The 12,560-nt window shown below is 41.9% G+C and overlaps 1 protein-coding gene across 2 annotated transcripts in view; it reads right to left on the bottom strand.

The window, feature by feature from the left end:
- Nucleotides 1-8,536, bottom strand: part of lrig1 (leucine-rich repeats and immunoglobulin-like domains 1) — a 36,572-nt gene extending 28,036 nt beyond the window's left edge. For both annotated transcript variants that reach the window (XM_040002880.1, XM_040002881.1), the window contains exon 1: nt 7,578-8,536. In XM_040002880.1, coding sequence (XP_039858814.1) covers nt 7,578-7,780 — 203 coding nt within the window. In that variant the 5' untranslated portion in view covers nt 7,781-8,536. The remainder of the gene's footprint in view (nt 1-7,577) is intronic.
- Between the last annotated feature and the right edge of the window lie 4,024 nt (nt 8,537-12,560).

The raw sequence follows: 12,560 nt of genomic DNA, 5'->3' as shown, positions 1-12,560 counted from the left end.
CGTTGAATCAAATGCTAATTTTCACAATGACTTCAATCTGTTCTGATTAATGTGCTGATGCCAGTAAAGCATTTTGGATAATCAAAAAGGGGCACAATTAACATTCATCACACAGTCTACCAATGTTTTCCCTCAGATTTTGAGTCCTTTGGTGTGCGTGGGCGAGTTTATGTGGAGGAACAGCTTTTTCAATTATTAAAGATTATTTTATCCTCCAAATAAATAACTGAACAATACAATCTGCTGCCTCTTTAGTTACTCGGATGTACTTTCACTCTGCCGTCTCTAGTGCATTGCACCTAAAAATTTTAGTTTTTGCTCACAACAACCCCACCAAGTCAACTTGGCCCAGTACCCTAAAACACTTAAAGATGGAACATATCAAAGGTTCTTTATGAAACAGCAACAGACATACTTCAATTGACAACATCCTAAGCTGGTCGCCTTAACAACTAGTTGGAAGTTTTGACTCAATCCGAGTATACCTGGGAAGGAACTCTTCAAAAGCAAGCATGATAAACTCATGAAAGGCCTGCTTCATAGAGCAGGTGTCTTAGAAAGAAAAATGGAGCCTAGCGCCTGCAGAAGACCATCACTTCTGGACTGTGTAGCCGATGTGACACATAAAACTCATTAAAAAGCTTTAAAAAAATTGCTTCGTTATGGGTACTGTGGGAGTAGAGGAAGCCTGTGAGTAGTGGAGTGATGTCATAGCGTATGACACTACACTTGTAAGTCAGCGCATAGCCTGTGTGTGGGAGAGGAGATGTGAGGAGGGAGGAAAAGTGCAGGGACTTAGACATACAGAGATACATCATCATTATCTTTTCCCATTTCTATCGTAGATAAATGCAGTGTGAACTTTGCTCGCTCAAAGTGTGAAGTGATGTCAGGGATGAGCCTTCTGTAGCCCAGTTGTGAGACAAAAGCTCTTTAATGTGGTCGACTTCATGGCATCGTAAAACTGGTCAAATAATAACCTGCGTGTCAGAGAGCCAGACACACAGACACACAAACACACATACACACACCGACGCTGCTCTTCCTGTCATTAAAGGCCAGTTTATAGCCCGGCAACTGCAGTGAGAGTGTACACAAAGCTAACACCAGCTCCCGGCCACCATTTTACACACAAGTCATACAGCGAATGAGAAGTGGGGCCGGTATCTTATCAGTTTCGACAAGGTTAAAAGCATAAACTGGCCGACAAGCGTTACTATAAAAGTGATAAATCTGACTCGTTAAAATCGGAGCAAAGAAACACAGTAAATACCAGATCCTTGGAAGGGGGGGCAAGGAGAACTTAGGTGCAAGATCAGAGAGATGTAGTGCTGATGGGCTCAGCATATTTTACCATTTGCATTACAGATACTCACTGCCCCCACACACATAACTCAAAGAGGCTGCTCCTGTCTTTGAAATCAGACTGACTGGGAGCGTGACTCTGAAGTTTTCCGATGCAGGCACATCTTGGGGCCATGTGCAGCCCCGTTGTGAGTGTTGCCGCTTTGGGGTTATAGCAGGAGATGAAGCAGCGCACTCCAAACAAACCAGGACGAGGTTGGGGAAAGTTTCTGCAGCAGCCCGAGGCGCTGCTTGAACCCACGGCTGGGCCCACAGACCTGAGACTGGGCACTCCATATGAGAAGCACAAACCCGTTGATGCCGTCTGCACAGCAGGCAAACCAAGGGTTTAATGCAGGAGCATGCTCCTGCTGTCTAGTGTGATAACAGTGTAATGTTTTACAAATGGCGCCATGCTAGATCATTCCGAGTACAGGGAAATGAGTGTCCCAAATTAATCTCGAAGAATAACATAAACACTGTATTATTGTACTCCTGTCTAGTAGTCTGGCCTAATGCTCTTAACTTCAAAGTGAAGAAAAAGACAGACAGTTTTTCATTCGTTAATTTCCTTCCCCAGTGATGTTTATTTTATTAGCAGAACAATAATTACCCATGGTAATAATGATTACACATGAATTTGTGGTTGTTTTGGGATTTAAGTTGATGCTGTTTTCTACAGTATCAGAAAGTACAGAGGCCAAAAAAAAATCTGGCCCAAGTTAGCACTCCAATCTCCCCTTGTGTCTCGAAGGGCTGTCTGTTTTCTGGGGTGAAGCTGCTTCACTTGCGCAGTACCTCTCACTCTTTCCAAGTCACACTTTTTTTTCTCCCCCAAACATCTTCTCCAGATTCCCAAACTCTTACCAGATGTACAGAATTCACAGATGATTCACTGATCAAGCCCACTTTGTAGATACTGACTTCAGGGTAGAGGGAAAAGAGGAAAAAAAAGAGAAAAAAGAAAAACTTGGCGCCCTAAAGTGTCTTCACAAAAGAGCCATCTATTCTGCTGACTGAATTCCTGTCGAATGAGTTGTGGCAGCAGCTGTTTGATTGTCATTAGAGCCAGCGTGAGGCTATGAGCTCATTCCATATCTCCATATTAATGTCAGACTTTATCTGCTCTTATTAGAGTAGAGGATCAAGCTTTAGCCGTTTCTTCCTAATTTGTTCACAGCTAATGCGTTACATGAATCATCTCAGCCGGTTAAAAAAAACACAAGACTTCTATTTAATCTTCCATCTAAGAACCACCAATACTTCTACTAACCTGAAAATCTAACGGCCTGATGTGGGAGGAAAAGTGACGCGGGCCTGATAAAGATCACCTCCAATGATAATATCATCCTAAAGCCTTCTAAACACACAAGTTAGGTCTACAAAATATCTACCAGACATGAAAGTCGCAAGGCCAGCAAAACTATGACAATAAACAAACTTGGTATAATCACCAATACCACAAGATTACAAGGCTGCGTAGCGAGAAATGCCCTAGAAACCACAAAGGGCTCAGCCCTGCTGAGTGCTGTTGCTGTATCTCTGCCCCAGCTGCTCAAATGTTGATGTGTTTAAGCAAGAGACGAAACATTTCTGCACTGTGGTGTTTATACATCAGTCAGTCCCAACATAAAATCCAAAATCCCTGACAGTATAAATGGCCATGATGGAAAAAGTAAACCCAGGGCAAGCATAGTACTAGTGGTTAAACCTATTTTGTGTGTCTATTAATAGCTTAGATGAAGCAAAACACTACCTGAAAATAAAAGTGTTATTTCTGCATATATGTGGCAGTCAAGCAAACGGCTGTGTAACATGCAATTTCCTTTGGGTTTCCACTGTGTGTTACAACATGTGTGACAGTGGTTGAGGTTTCTGACCACTGAGAGGACTTTCACCAACTAGTGGAGCTGAGATTCAGTAAGCAGAAGCAGACTGTGGCATTAACAAGACACTTCCGCTTAGTGCATCCCTCTCCACGAACTCCTACTCCCACAGGCCAGGTGATCCAGAGTTACACCCCCCCAGTAACCAGTCTGCAATCGACCATCTGGGCTCTCCATCCCGAAACCACCAACACAAACCTATTTCCTGAGGTAGAAGCCAAAAACCAGCTGTTGGGGGTAGCATTTACCAATAAGGCTTTAAGTGAGGTTGAAGGCTACACTTTGGGGATGACTTGCAGCAGAGAGTTTGGCCAGCACATGTAAAAACACTGGAAACCACTAGCAAAATGCCACATTACACAGGGGGTCATTTGAGAGCAGGTGAGTGATTCAAGGGCTCAGTATTCAAGTGAAAAATATATATGTAGAAAAGATGGAACTTTCCATAACAACAAATAGCAAAAAGAAAAGACGGAGAGACGCTGGCAAACAGACACCCTGCATCTGCTTTATCTCTATCCCAGCACGGCAATCGCAGCCAAAATCTGTAATGCTCATGCTTTTATTTACTTGCAAAATCCCATTATGCCAGTGGCACAGTGGGCAAAAATGCTTTTAATACACATTACTGTGGCTGCAAATAAGATAAGACACCACTCCTGAGAGGGAATATGTGACTTTGTGAGAGTAAACTTGCTTTATATGTTGTTAGGCTATTCATCAATCAGAAACAATAGGCAAACATCTGAGAGTGGTGGACAGTTTGTTAAATGTTACAAGCACTGACGTAAAACAGGAAAGGACAAGTGCAACGAAGAAGTTCATAACCACAGAGGTTTCAAAGAGGCTGGATGTCCAGGCTGTTAGGCATTCACTCATAAATCTCATGTGCTTAAAGGGGGGGGAGCAATAAAGCATTCTAGTGTGATCAATAGTGATCAATATTACTGCGATACAGTAATCAATGATCTAAAATAGCAAAAAGTAGCTAATACGCTTCTTTTTAAGGGTACATTTCCACACCTGGTCAATCACCCATTTTTCCCTTAAAAGTTTGAGTCTTATTTGTCTCTGTTCTTTCCGTGGCCCAGGCAGGATGTGCTAACATCTTTTGTTTCCCATCAAGGCCACTTTCTCACAAGATCCTGAGGAGAGATTATTTTGACAACTGGAAAGCATTACTGTTTTCTCTCCACCAAGGGATGTGGACTCTGTGGACTTGGGGCTGCTAGTAATGGATGAACTGCAGTATAACACCGGTCCACTGGCCACTTGTCTTGACTAGCCAAAAAGCTCATCGGCTTTTCCAGATCCATTCTAATAAACTACACTCTTCATCCATTTTCCCTGACTCTGTAACACAGGGAACAACTGCAAGAGCTGCTTTGGTTGTGGCTTTAACCTGACATTATACAGTTCTATTAACACAAAGTGTAAAAGAAAAATGTTGCTGCAATCATTTGCTGCCTAAAAGCTTTGAAATTCTCCAACATCTTGGTGAAGGTATGATAACTCTCTCCAAGAGCAGCTTCCTCGAGTGCGCTGCTGTGTCATAAGAGCCATGGTTCATTACTGTAATCCCAATTTAAGCGCCTGTGTGAGGATAACTGCAGCAGCTAAATGACAGCGCTATCGTTCTTCACCCACACAAAAGGGTGGGAAATGTTCATTTATTTGCTGCTTGAACCATGTTCATTTTACAGACAGCAGAGCAGAGGGTTGAAGGGTTAAAAGCTTCCGACTGTAGCATGCACGCTGTATGTTTGACTAACGGAGGGTGCTTGTTGTTGTGGATTAACAGCCTCTACTCGTTTACCTCAGGTGATGATGAGATTTTTCCTTTATGGGAAGCCTCTGCACTGCGCACTAGAGTGAGAGAAGAAAACTGGTGTGGGTGCCTTGTGTTTATTGACAACCACCAATGCTGCCTTTTCTTGCACCACCACTGCCGCTCCCTCCCCAGGGGGAAATCATAACAATGAACTGATTCCACACTGATTACTTGGCTAAGATGCCTGAAGGTGGAGATAGACAAGCACACTTTGTTTGAAACCAGGGACTGTGCACACTGACTCTTTCAGCTCTTTTAACAGGCTAAAACTATTATTGTTGCACTGTACCACAGCCCCTGCTCTATCTTTTCTTTTTCAACAATACCAAAGTTTCCCTTTCAGCTGTGCACATCATGCACCACACACGAGCTCTAGTGCACAGAAATAAAAAATAACCTTCCAAACTGCTGCATACCCTAAAATAAAATAAAATAAATTGTTTTCACATAAGTGGACAGAGTTAGCACAGGGTTCACTATGATGGGATCACATTGGGCCACAGGTGAAATTGTCCGTACTTGCCTCTTTAGGTTTACGGTAATCATCCACTAATCTGGCTCATTTACGGACCCCAGAGGCAAAGAGCTGGTTCCCTTTGAGTTAGCCGCCAGCACAATGTGACTATCTCAAGTGGTGTGGAAATATGCAACCTAGGTGTTTTAAAAGATAATTCAAAGCCATAAAGCCATTCCCTTTGAAAACAACAAAGATTGCGGGTCCTTAAATCTCTGCCTGATAAGGTTTGGACGAGATAACAGAAGCCGACTTGGAGCGACACAGGGCTTGCGCGGGGAACCCTGTCTTCACACAAACCAAAAGGTCCAGTGCAGCTGTTTCAGATGGGACATTTGTCCCACAATACATGATCATTGTCCAAGAGGACAGGGCAGTACTGTGAGTCTGCATGCATGCATGATAAACAGCATCTGCACTTGAGAATGGCTAAGAGGTGCTTCAGGGCAACGGGGCTACTCAGGCACAAGTGCCGTTATTCGTGTTTTCTGAAGACACTTTAAAGCCATTGCATTCCTGACTACATGGGGCAAGAAAAACTGCCTCAAACAGGAACCTGTGAGCCAGAACAGTCCTAAGGCCTTTATCTAAATTCCCGGGAATATACACACACACAAACACTAAAAAATCTCAAAAGTTTAAGGATTTGTAAAAGTCACTGGAAACAGTGGGTGCAATATACTCCAGTGAGAAACAACATGTCAACAGGGAGGACAGAGAGCAGTGTTGTCTGTAAGTAAACTATCTAATTCAGTCTGGTAAGTGCTTAAGTTCCCCATACATTGGGGGATGTTTTATAAAAATGTGCCAAATTAGCTCATTTCCTAAATGATCTGGCAGACAGAGTTTCATTTGTTGTCAGCTTTACTTCCAGGAGCCGGTGACTTTCCCAAGAAATTGAATTTATGAAGTGAATCTAGCGAGACAGAAAGGGGAATCAGGATGATACCTGTCATAAGTCTCACTGAGTAATGACGGTTAATCTGTTATGACATGTTTGGGTCTATTTGTTTGCTCAGGCTGCAGGGACTGTTTGCTCACTCTAACACTGGAAACATGAATACACCTTCAGATAGATGCAACCGAAGGCACATGTGCCAGGCACAGAGAGATAAATCTTTTTTTTTTAAGCATGAAGATAAACCAGAGCCTGGAACATTCAATCACATCTCTAAAAGTAAGTGCGTTATAAAATACAGAATGACTTGAAGTTAACGATAATTCACAAAGCAAAGCCTTTGACACCCTTTTAAGTGCAGGCAACTTGGAATACACGTTTGCGCACGTGGCTCTTCTCGCGATAACAAAAACACCTGTTAACCTACTTACTTTGAATAAAACTCCCCAAGTCTGACTATTTAAGCAAAAATTAAAAAAAGAAAAGAAAAAAAAAACATCAGCAGGGAATGCCCGAACTACACAAAAAGTCTTTCAACACAGCATCTGGCCAAGTGTCAAACTCACAGATGCTTTTATTTGTTTGGGGGGTACAATGTTGTGAAAGATTATGCGACTTTAATTTACGAACAGCATGAAAAACAAAAAAGCTCAAGTGGAGTTACAACATGATGTTCAGGGTCTACCTGCGCAAAGTTTTAATGTTCCGTCACTTTCTAGAGGCGCGGGGGGCCTCCGGGGTACTTTGACGGGGTAACTAACTGAAAACAAAACGCGCGGGGGAAGGGGGCAATTTTGTTTGCTTACATACAGTTAGAAAGGAGGCACGGGCATAGCTTCTATGACAGCTGCCCGTCACTCCCCCCTCTGTTTTAGTTCATAGGCAAAACTATGCAACTCTAAGCAGAACCACAAAAATCTTCTCTGACGGGATTCCTGGGGAGAAGCCCCGTACCAACAGGGGTCCTCTGCTTCAAAGCCGTGCTGTCGGCGTGTTTAAGCAAATAAAGCCCTAACACTCTATGCTGCTGTCCACGTTTTTACACTGTTATCCCGTTATGGGCTGGTCAATAAATAGGTTAGAGCAACTAAGCGCTTTACTTACAAGGAAACAGTCCGAACTGGAAGGTCCAAAGGCGTCGCCGTCAGCTCCAGATTACTACAGTCCACTGAGTCGCCACTGCAGGTACAGTTCTGGGCACATGGTGTGTCTGAACTCAATCCGTAACTTTGAAAGAATTCGACCGACAAAATTAAATAAAAAATACACCGAGACAGATATCCAAATCGTCCCAGGAAGGCCGCCATTTTGTATCCAGTTTTAATAGCGCGGCTGCTGAGCTCTCTCCCGGTGCCCACAACCTGGTGTCTTTAATGTGGCTACGAAAAAAAACGAAAGCTCGTTATAACGCATTAATTGTCCTCTTGTACTAAAGATGCTAGCACGGACAACTTTGGGGCAGCCAAATGTTTTCCGTCCCAGAAACATTCATCTCTGACACAAGTCCCCCACTTCCAACTTTCTCCTCTAGCGTCCGAGGCGGGCTAAAAAAATGATGAAAGGTAAATCACGGACTAGCAGCGAAACTCTGCTACAGCGAACTCTCCAAACTTTGTGCATAAAAGGCTAAATGTAGTTTGTCAGTAGTGATATTGCTTTTGCCGACCTCTGAAAACATGCAACAGTCAGACGTTAAAGGACACTGCGCCTGTACACCTCTCAAAGTAACAGTTGATCAGCGGAGTAGCACAAAAAAGTAAACACTAAGCAAAAGAAAACTGCCAGACGAAACCAGAAATTTGAATATGTAGGAAATAATTTCGGGCTCGCAGGAACAGTGGTGAAAACTCCAGCGCTGGTCTCTCAAGCCGAACGTTGCATGTCGTCCATACCGCGGCGGTCGAATACATCCAACTTTAAACCCCCCGCACGCCCGGTGTTCTCCACCAGCTGCTTATCAGGTACAGTCTGTGGTCACAAAATCTCGACGATGCGATTAATAGCTAAATTGAGTACCCCCTCCTCCTCCTTCTGAGTGTTCAGTACCACCATGAGTTTTTCCCCCTTACCCAGTTACTTTTCCTTTTTTTTTCCTACGGGACCTTTCGGTAATCCCATGTTGGAAACACAACAGCAATTCAATGGTCCTCCCCCGGCTCGCTTGTGATTGGCTGGTGAGAGTTGACGGCCGGGTTACAGCCTAACCTCATTGGTCGTTGCGGGTTCTCACTGCCTCGCGAAGTTGGAGAGCCCTTGAGCAGTTGTCACTCAGCGGTTTCTGGCCCCGCCCATGTTTCCCACCCCGGGGTGTGAAACCGCACCACCTCCTCTCACTCTCACTGCTTCTTAAAGAGACAATCACCCAGATCAAGCTCTGTAATCGCATTATAACAAGCCGTAATAACATAATTGGTTTGAAAGCCCGATTTAAGTATTTGTTAGTAAGGCTGACATCAAGATTTACATACAGAAGAAAGAGCGAGAAAGCTGATTATAAGCAATTGGCTGTATTCCCCTCAGCCACGCGCATTTGAAGGAGTTTCTGTAAAATACGATAAAGTTCCAGCTGGAGAAAGTTGAATTGTGCATGTGCATTTGCTTGTGTAAAGTTTGAGTATGCATGAATATTAAAAATTGTGGAATAGTAAGTACATTTCTCTTTCCAAGTGAACACCTCAGTCCACTGTTGCCTAATAATAATAATAATAATAATAATAAAAACCCTTATATCTCCACTCCGCTTCAGAGAACAATTGCACTTTGCAGGTGTTCAGATAAAGAATAGAATCCAGCAGTGAGTGTTGCTGTGAAAGTAATTTAGACATTTTACATCACTTAAAAATAACAATACTACAGAAATACTTTGTTTAAAAAGTTCAAAATTTGCAAGTTTAAAAATGCTATACTCCTAGTGAAAGTAGATACTTATCAGGCTCAAATCAAGCTTAAATTAATTGCTATCAAAATGTCAAAATAAAATATACTAATTACTCTGGTCCACTTTCACCCAGTGATAGGTGAGAATGTCTCCAACCCCTCATCACCCTGAAATAGATTAGGGATTAAGAAAATTGATGGAAAGGTGGTTGGATATTACTCTGTTTAACGATAGACGGTTGTGCAAACATCATTAATGGCGGTGACTGTGGTGATGATTCCACCTATGTATATGTTATCTAATCTAATCTACTCTAATCATTTTATATTCTAATTCTAATCCAATCATAATTAAATGTATTTAATCTTAAATAATAACATCTTACAAATAAAACTGGAGAAAAATACTGGATTTGCTTCCTAGTAGTGGAGCATAAAAAAGTGTAAAGTCAAAATACCAAAAGTGCAGTAAAAGCATAATTAAATATAACTGTATTTAAGTTCTCTCAGGTACTCCAGGTTCATCCCACAGGTTAACTTGTGGTTCTAAATTGTCTGTAGGTGTGAGTGTGAATGGTTGCCAGTCCCTATGTTGGTAGAAAGTGATGAACTGGCAACCTGTGCAGAGTCTACCCTGCTTCTTGCTCCATGACAGCTGGTATAGGTTTGTACAGGCCCTTCTGTGACCCTGAATTGGATAAGCGGACGAAAATGTATGAATGTACTTAAGTGCGGTGCATGAGTAAAGCCTACTTACATTCCAAGTAGCTCAAATTGGCTCCATATTGACACACTGCCCATACGCTGTAAGCAATTGAAAGGCCTCTTATAAAATTCTTAACATAATGTGATTAAATTATCCATTTATTTTCGATCTTGTTGATAATATTGCACAATGACTTTGAATGGGGTGTCTTTAAAATTAGTTGTGATTAAGTAAAGAACCTTTTTCATTACCATCCGCGAAAAGCTGCAAATGTTTTGTGTACATGTACCTGACAATTTGCATACACAATCGCACGCAAAGTGGATGTGTATAATTGTATGTGTGTATGGGCCTGCAAACACACCCATACACATCTGTGTCATTTGTCCATCCAGAATAATCGTTCACCATTTGAGCATGCCCAGTAATGGCCACATGATAGCACAAAATTTTTCCCAAATGTTGAAATCATATTTGCCCCGTGCCTCAAAAATGCACATCTGTGATAAATCAATGCCCCCGTCAGCCTCCCGGCCCCTTGTACGCTTTTTTTCCCTTCTTTTTCTCGTCACATTTCTTTTCTCAGCACTGAAAGATAAGTATTGATTGACTCTGTCGGAGCTATTGTGATCGCTTCGTGTTGGGAGAAGTCCCAGATTTCTTTGCTATTAATCACAGTAGCAAGGACATAGATATTCACACCTGGAGCACTGCAGGCAGTTTAGCAGCGCGGTTCCTTTCCAGTGAATAAGCAAAGGTTTCACATTGCACCATGTGTATGAGTGAGCGCTGTGGCCTACAGGTGAGGCCTCTGGCTCTTGGAAGCGAGGAAAATATCTGCAAAATGAGACACTGTTAAAACATGACTTCGATGGTGATGGAGAACTACAAATTTCTATAGTTTTGTCCAGAAACTGCATTTCTTTTAGACTGTTCTTTGGAGTTGTGAAAATCATTCAAATATTTTAAATGCTTGATATCTCACAAACTTTCAACTTTAAAATATAATATGGTATTTATATCTATTCGTTTGATAAGAAATGTATTTAGAAAGTAAATTCCAGTTATATAATTCTATTTCTTAGGAATATATGGTGTAGTATTAAATCGTGTCTTGTTTTCAGTATATTTTTAATTGATACTCAGTAATATAATATATCAATAGTAAAATATATAAATATCAAATTGCTAGAGTTTATTATATTGGACTTTCAGCCACTGAACTGCTATTTAAATGTCCTTATTCATATATACCATCGCAGCTATGCCACAAATGCCCAGCCCAACAAACAGGGTATGTGGACCAGGTACTTTGGGGCTCTATTTTGAGTGGACTGTTGACTTGTCTCTTAATGTGATTTATCTGGTCATATATTGTCTACTAGTGCAGCAGGCAGACAGCAGGTTAAACTAATGAGAAATATTTCTTCTCATATTTTTTCCTCCAAATTCTTATTTCAGTAGCAGATATTTCTTTACTTTGATAGCATATGGTTTGGCACTAGTTTTGCCGTTCATTAAACTGACAGTCAAACAACGATGTTACATTGTAAGAAAAGCATTAACGGCCTTTTCTATCACAACTGGGAAACTCCTCAGACTCACCCCACGCCCATTCTTGTCTGTGTTAGTGGACATGTTCCTGTCATGAGAGTCCATTATAAAGAAGATAATGATTGCACCAGATGAGCCCTTGTCTTCTTCTTTTTTATTTCTGTTTTTTATGATTTTAACACCATTCATATTGGTGTTTATGCAGCTGGAACAAAATCAAAGTGTCCATAAAGACACGTCCACAGATTTCAGGGCCGGTATGAGAAGTGCAGGCAGTAGCTTCTTATGTGTTCACGATGAGTCAAATACACATTGTTCACATTTCACTTTATTTCAGTGCTGGAGGGGTAACGTGATGGCGAGAGGAGGGGAGAGGAGGGGTGGATGTGCGAGGCCTGGAGCGATTCATCACGCTCATCTTACTGGAATCTTCAAAGATAACAAACCATCTGCTGCAGCTATTCATCAACTATAAAGTGGAGAGGCGTGAAACGCAGCCAACTCATCAAACTGGGACTAGATGGCTAACGGGTGTTGCAGGAGTGCAGAGATGCCTGGCTAATAGGAAGCAGAAACAGTTTGGGCACTTGTGTCGATACCAGACTGCCTGCTAAGTGGCGTGATTACGTGGCCTACAAGGCAGAGGACGTGAGTGAAGAGGGGGAAGAGGAAAGCGTGACAGATGCAGAGAAAGAAAAATGTAAAGGCAAGAAGGTGCAGGATGTCTATAAATACTCCACGTGCAAGACATTTTGGATGAAAGACTCTGGCCTTGACTCTGATCTACCTTAGGGTTTCCTCAAAATTAGGAATAATCAATGATTACTTGATGACTACTTATTTTTTAAAATTTTAAAAGTCTGAAGAAGATATGTGTTTTAAATAAATGTAAAGATATAAAACCAAAGCATGCGACAGGCTACACTGACATACATTTAATGGAGTAGAGC

The sequence above is a fragment of the Simochromis diagramma genome, unplaced genomic scaffold, assembly GCF_900408965.1.
Source record: "Simochromis diagramma unplaced genomic scaffold, fSimDia1.1 OVJJ01000646.1, whole genome shotgun sequence".
Taxonomy (NCBI): domain Eukaryota; kingdom Metazoa; phylum Chordata; class Actinopteri; order Cichliformes; family Cichlidae; genus Simochromis; species Simochromis diagramma.
This window is presented reverse-complemented; position numbering and strand designations above follow the sequence as displayed.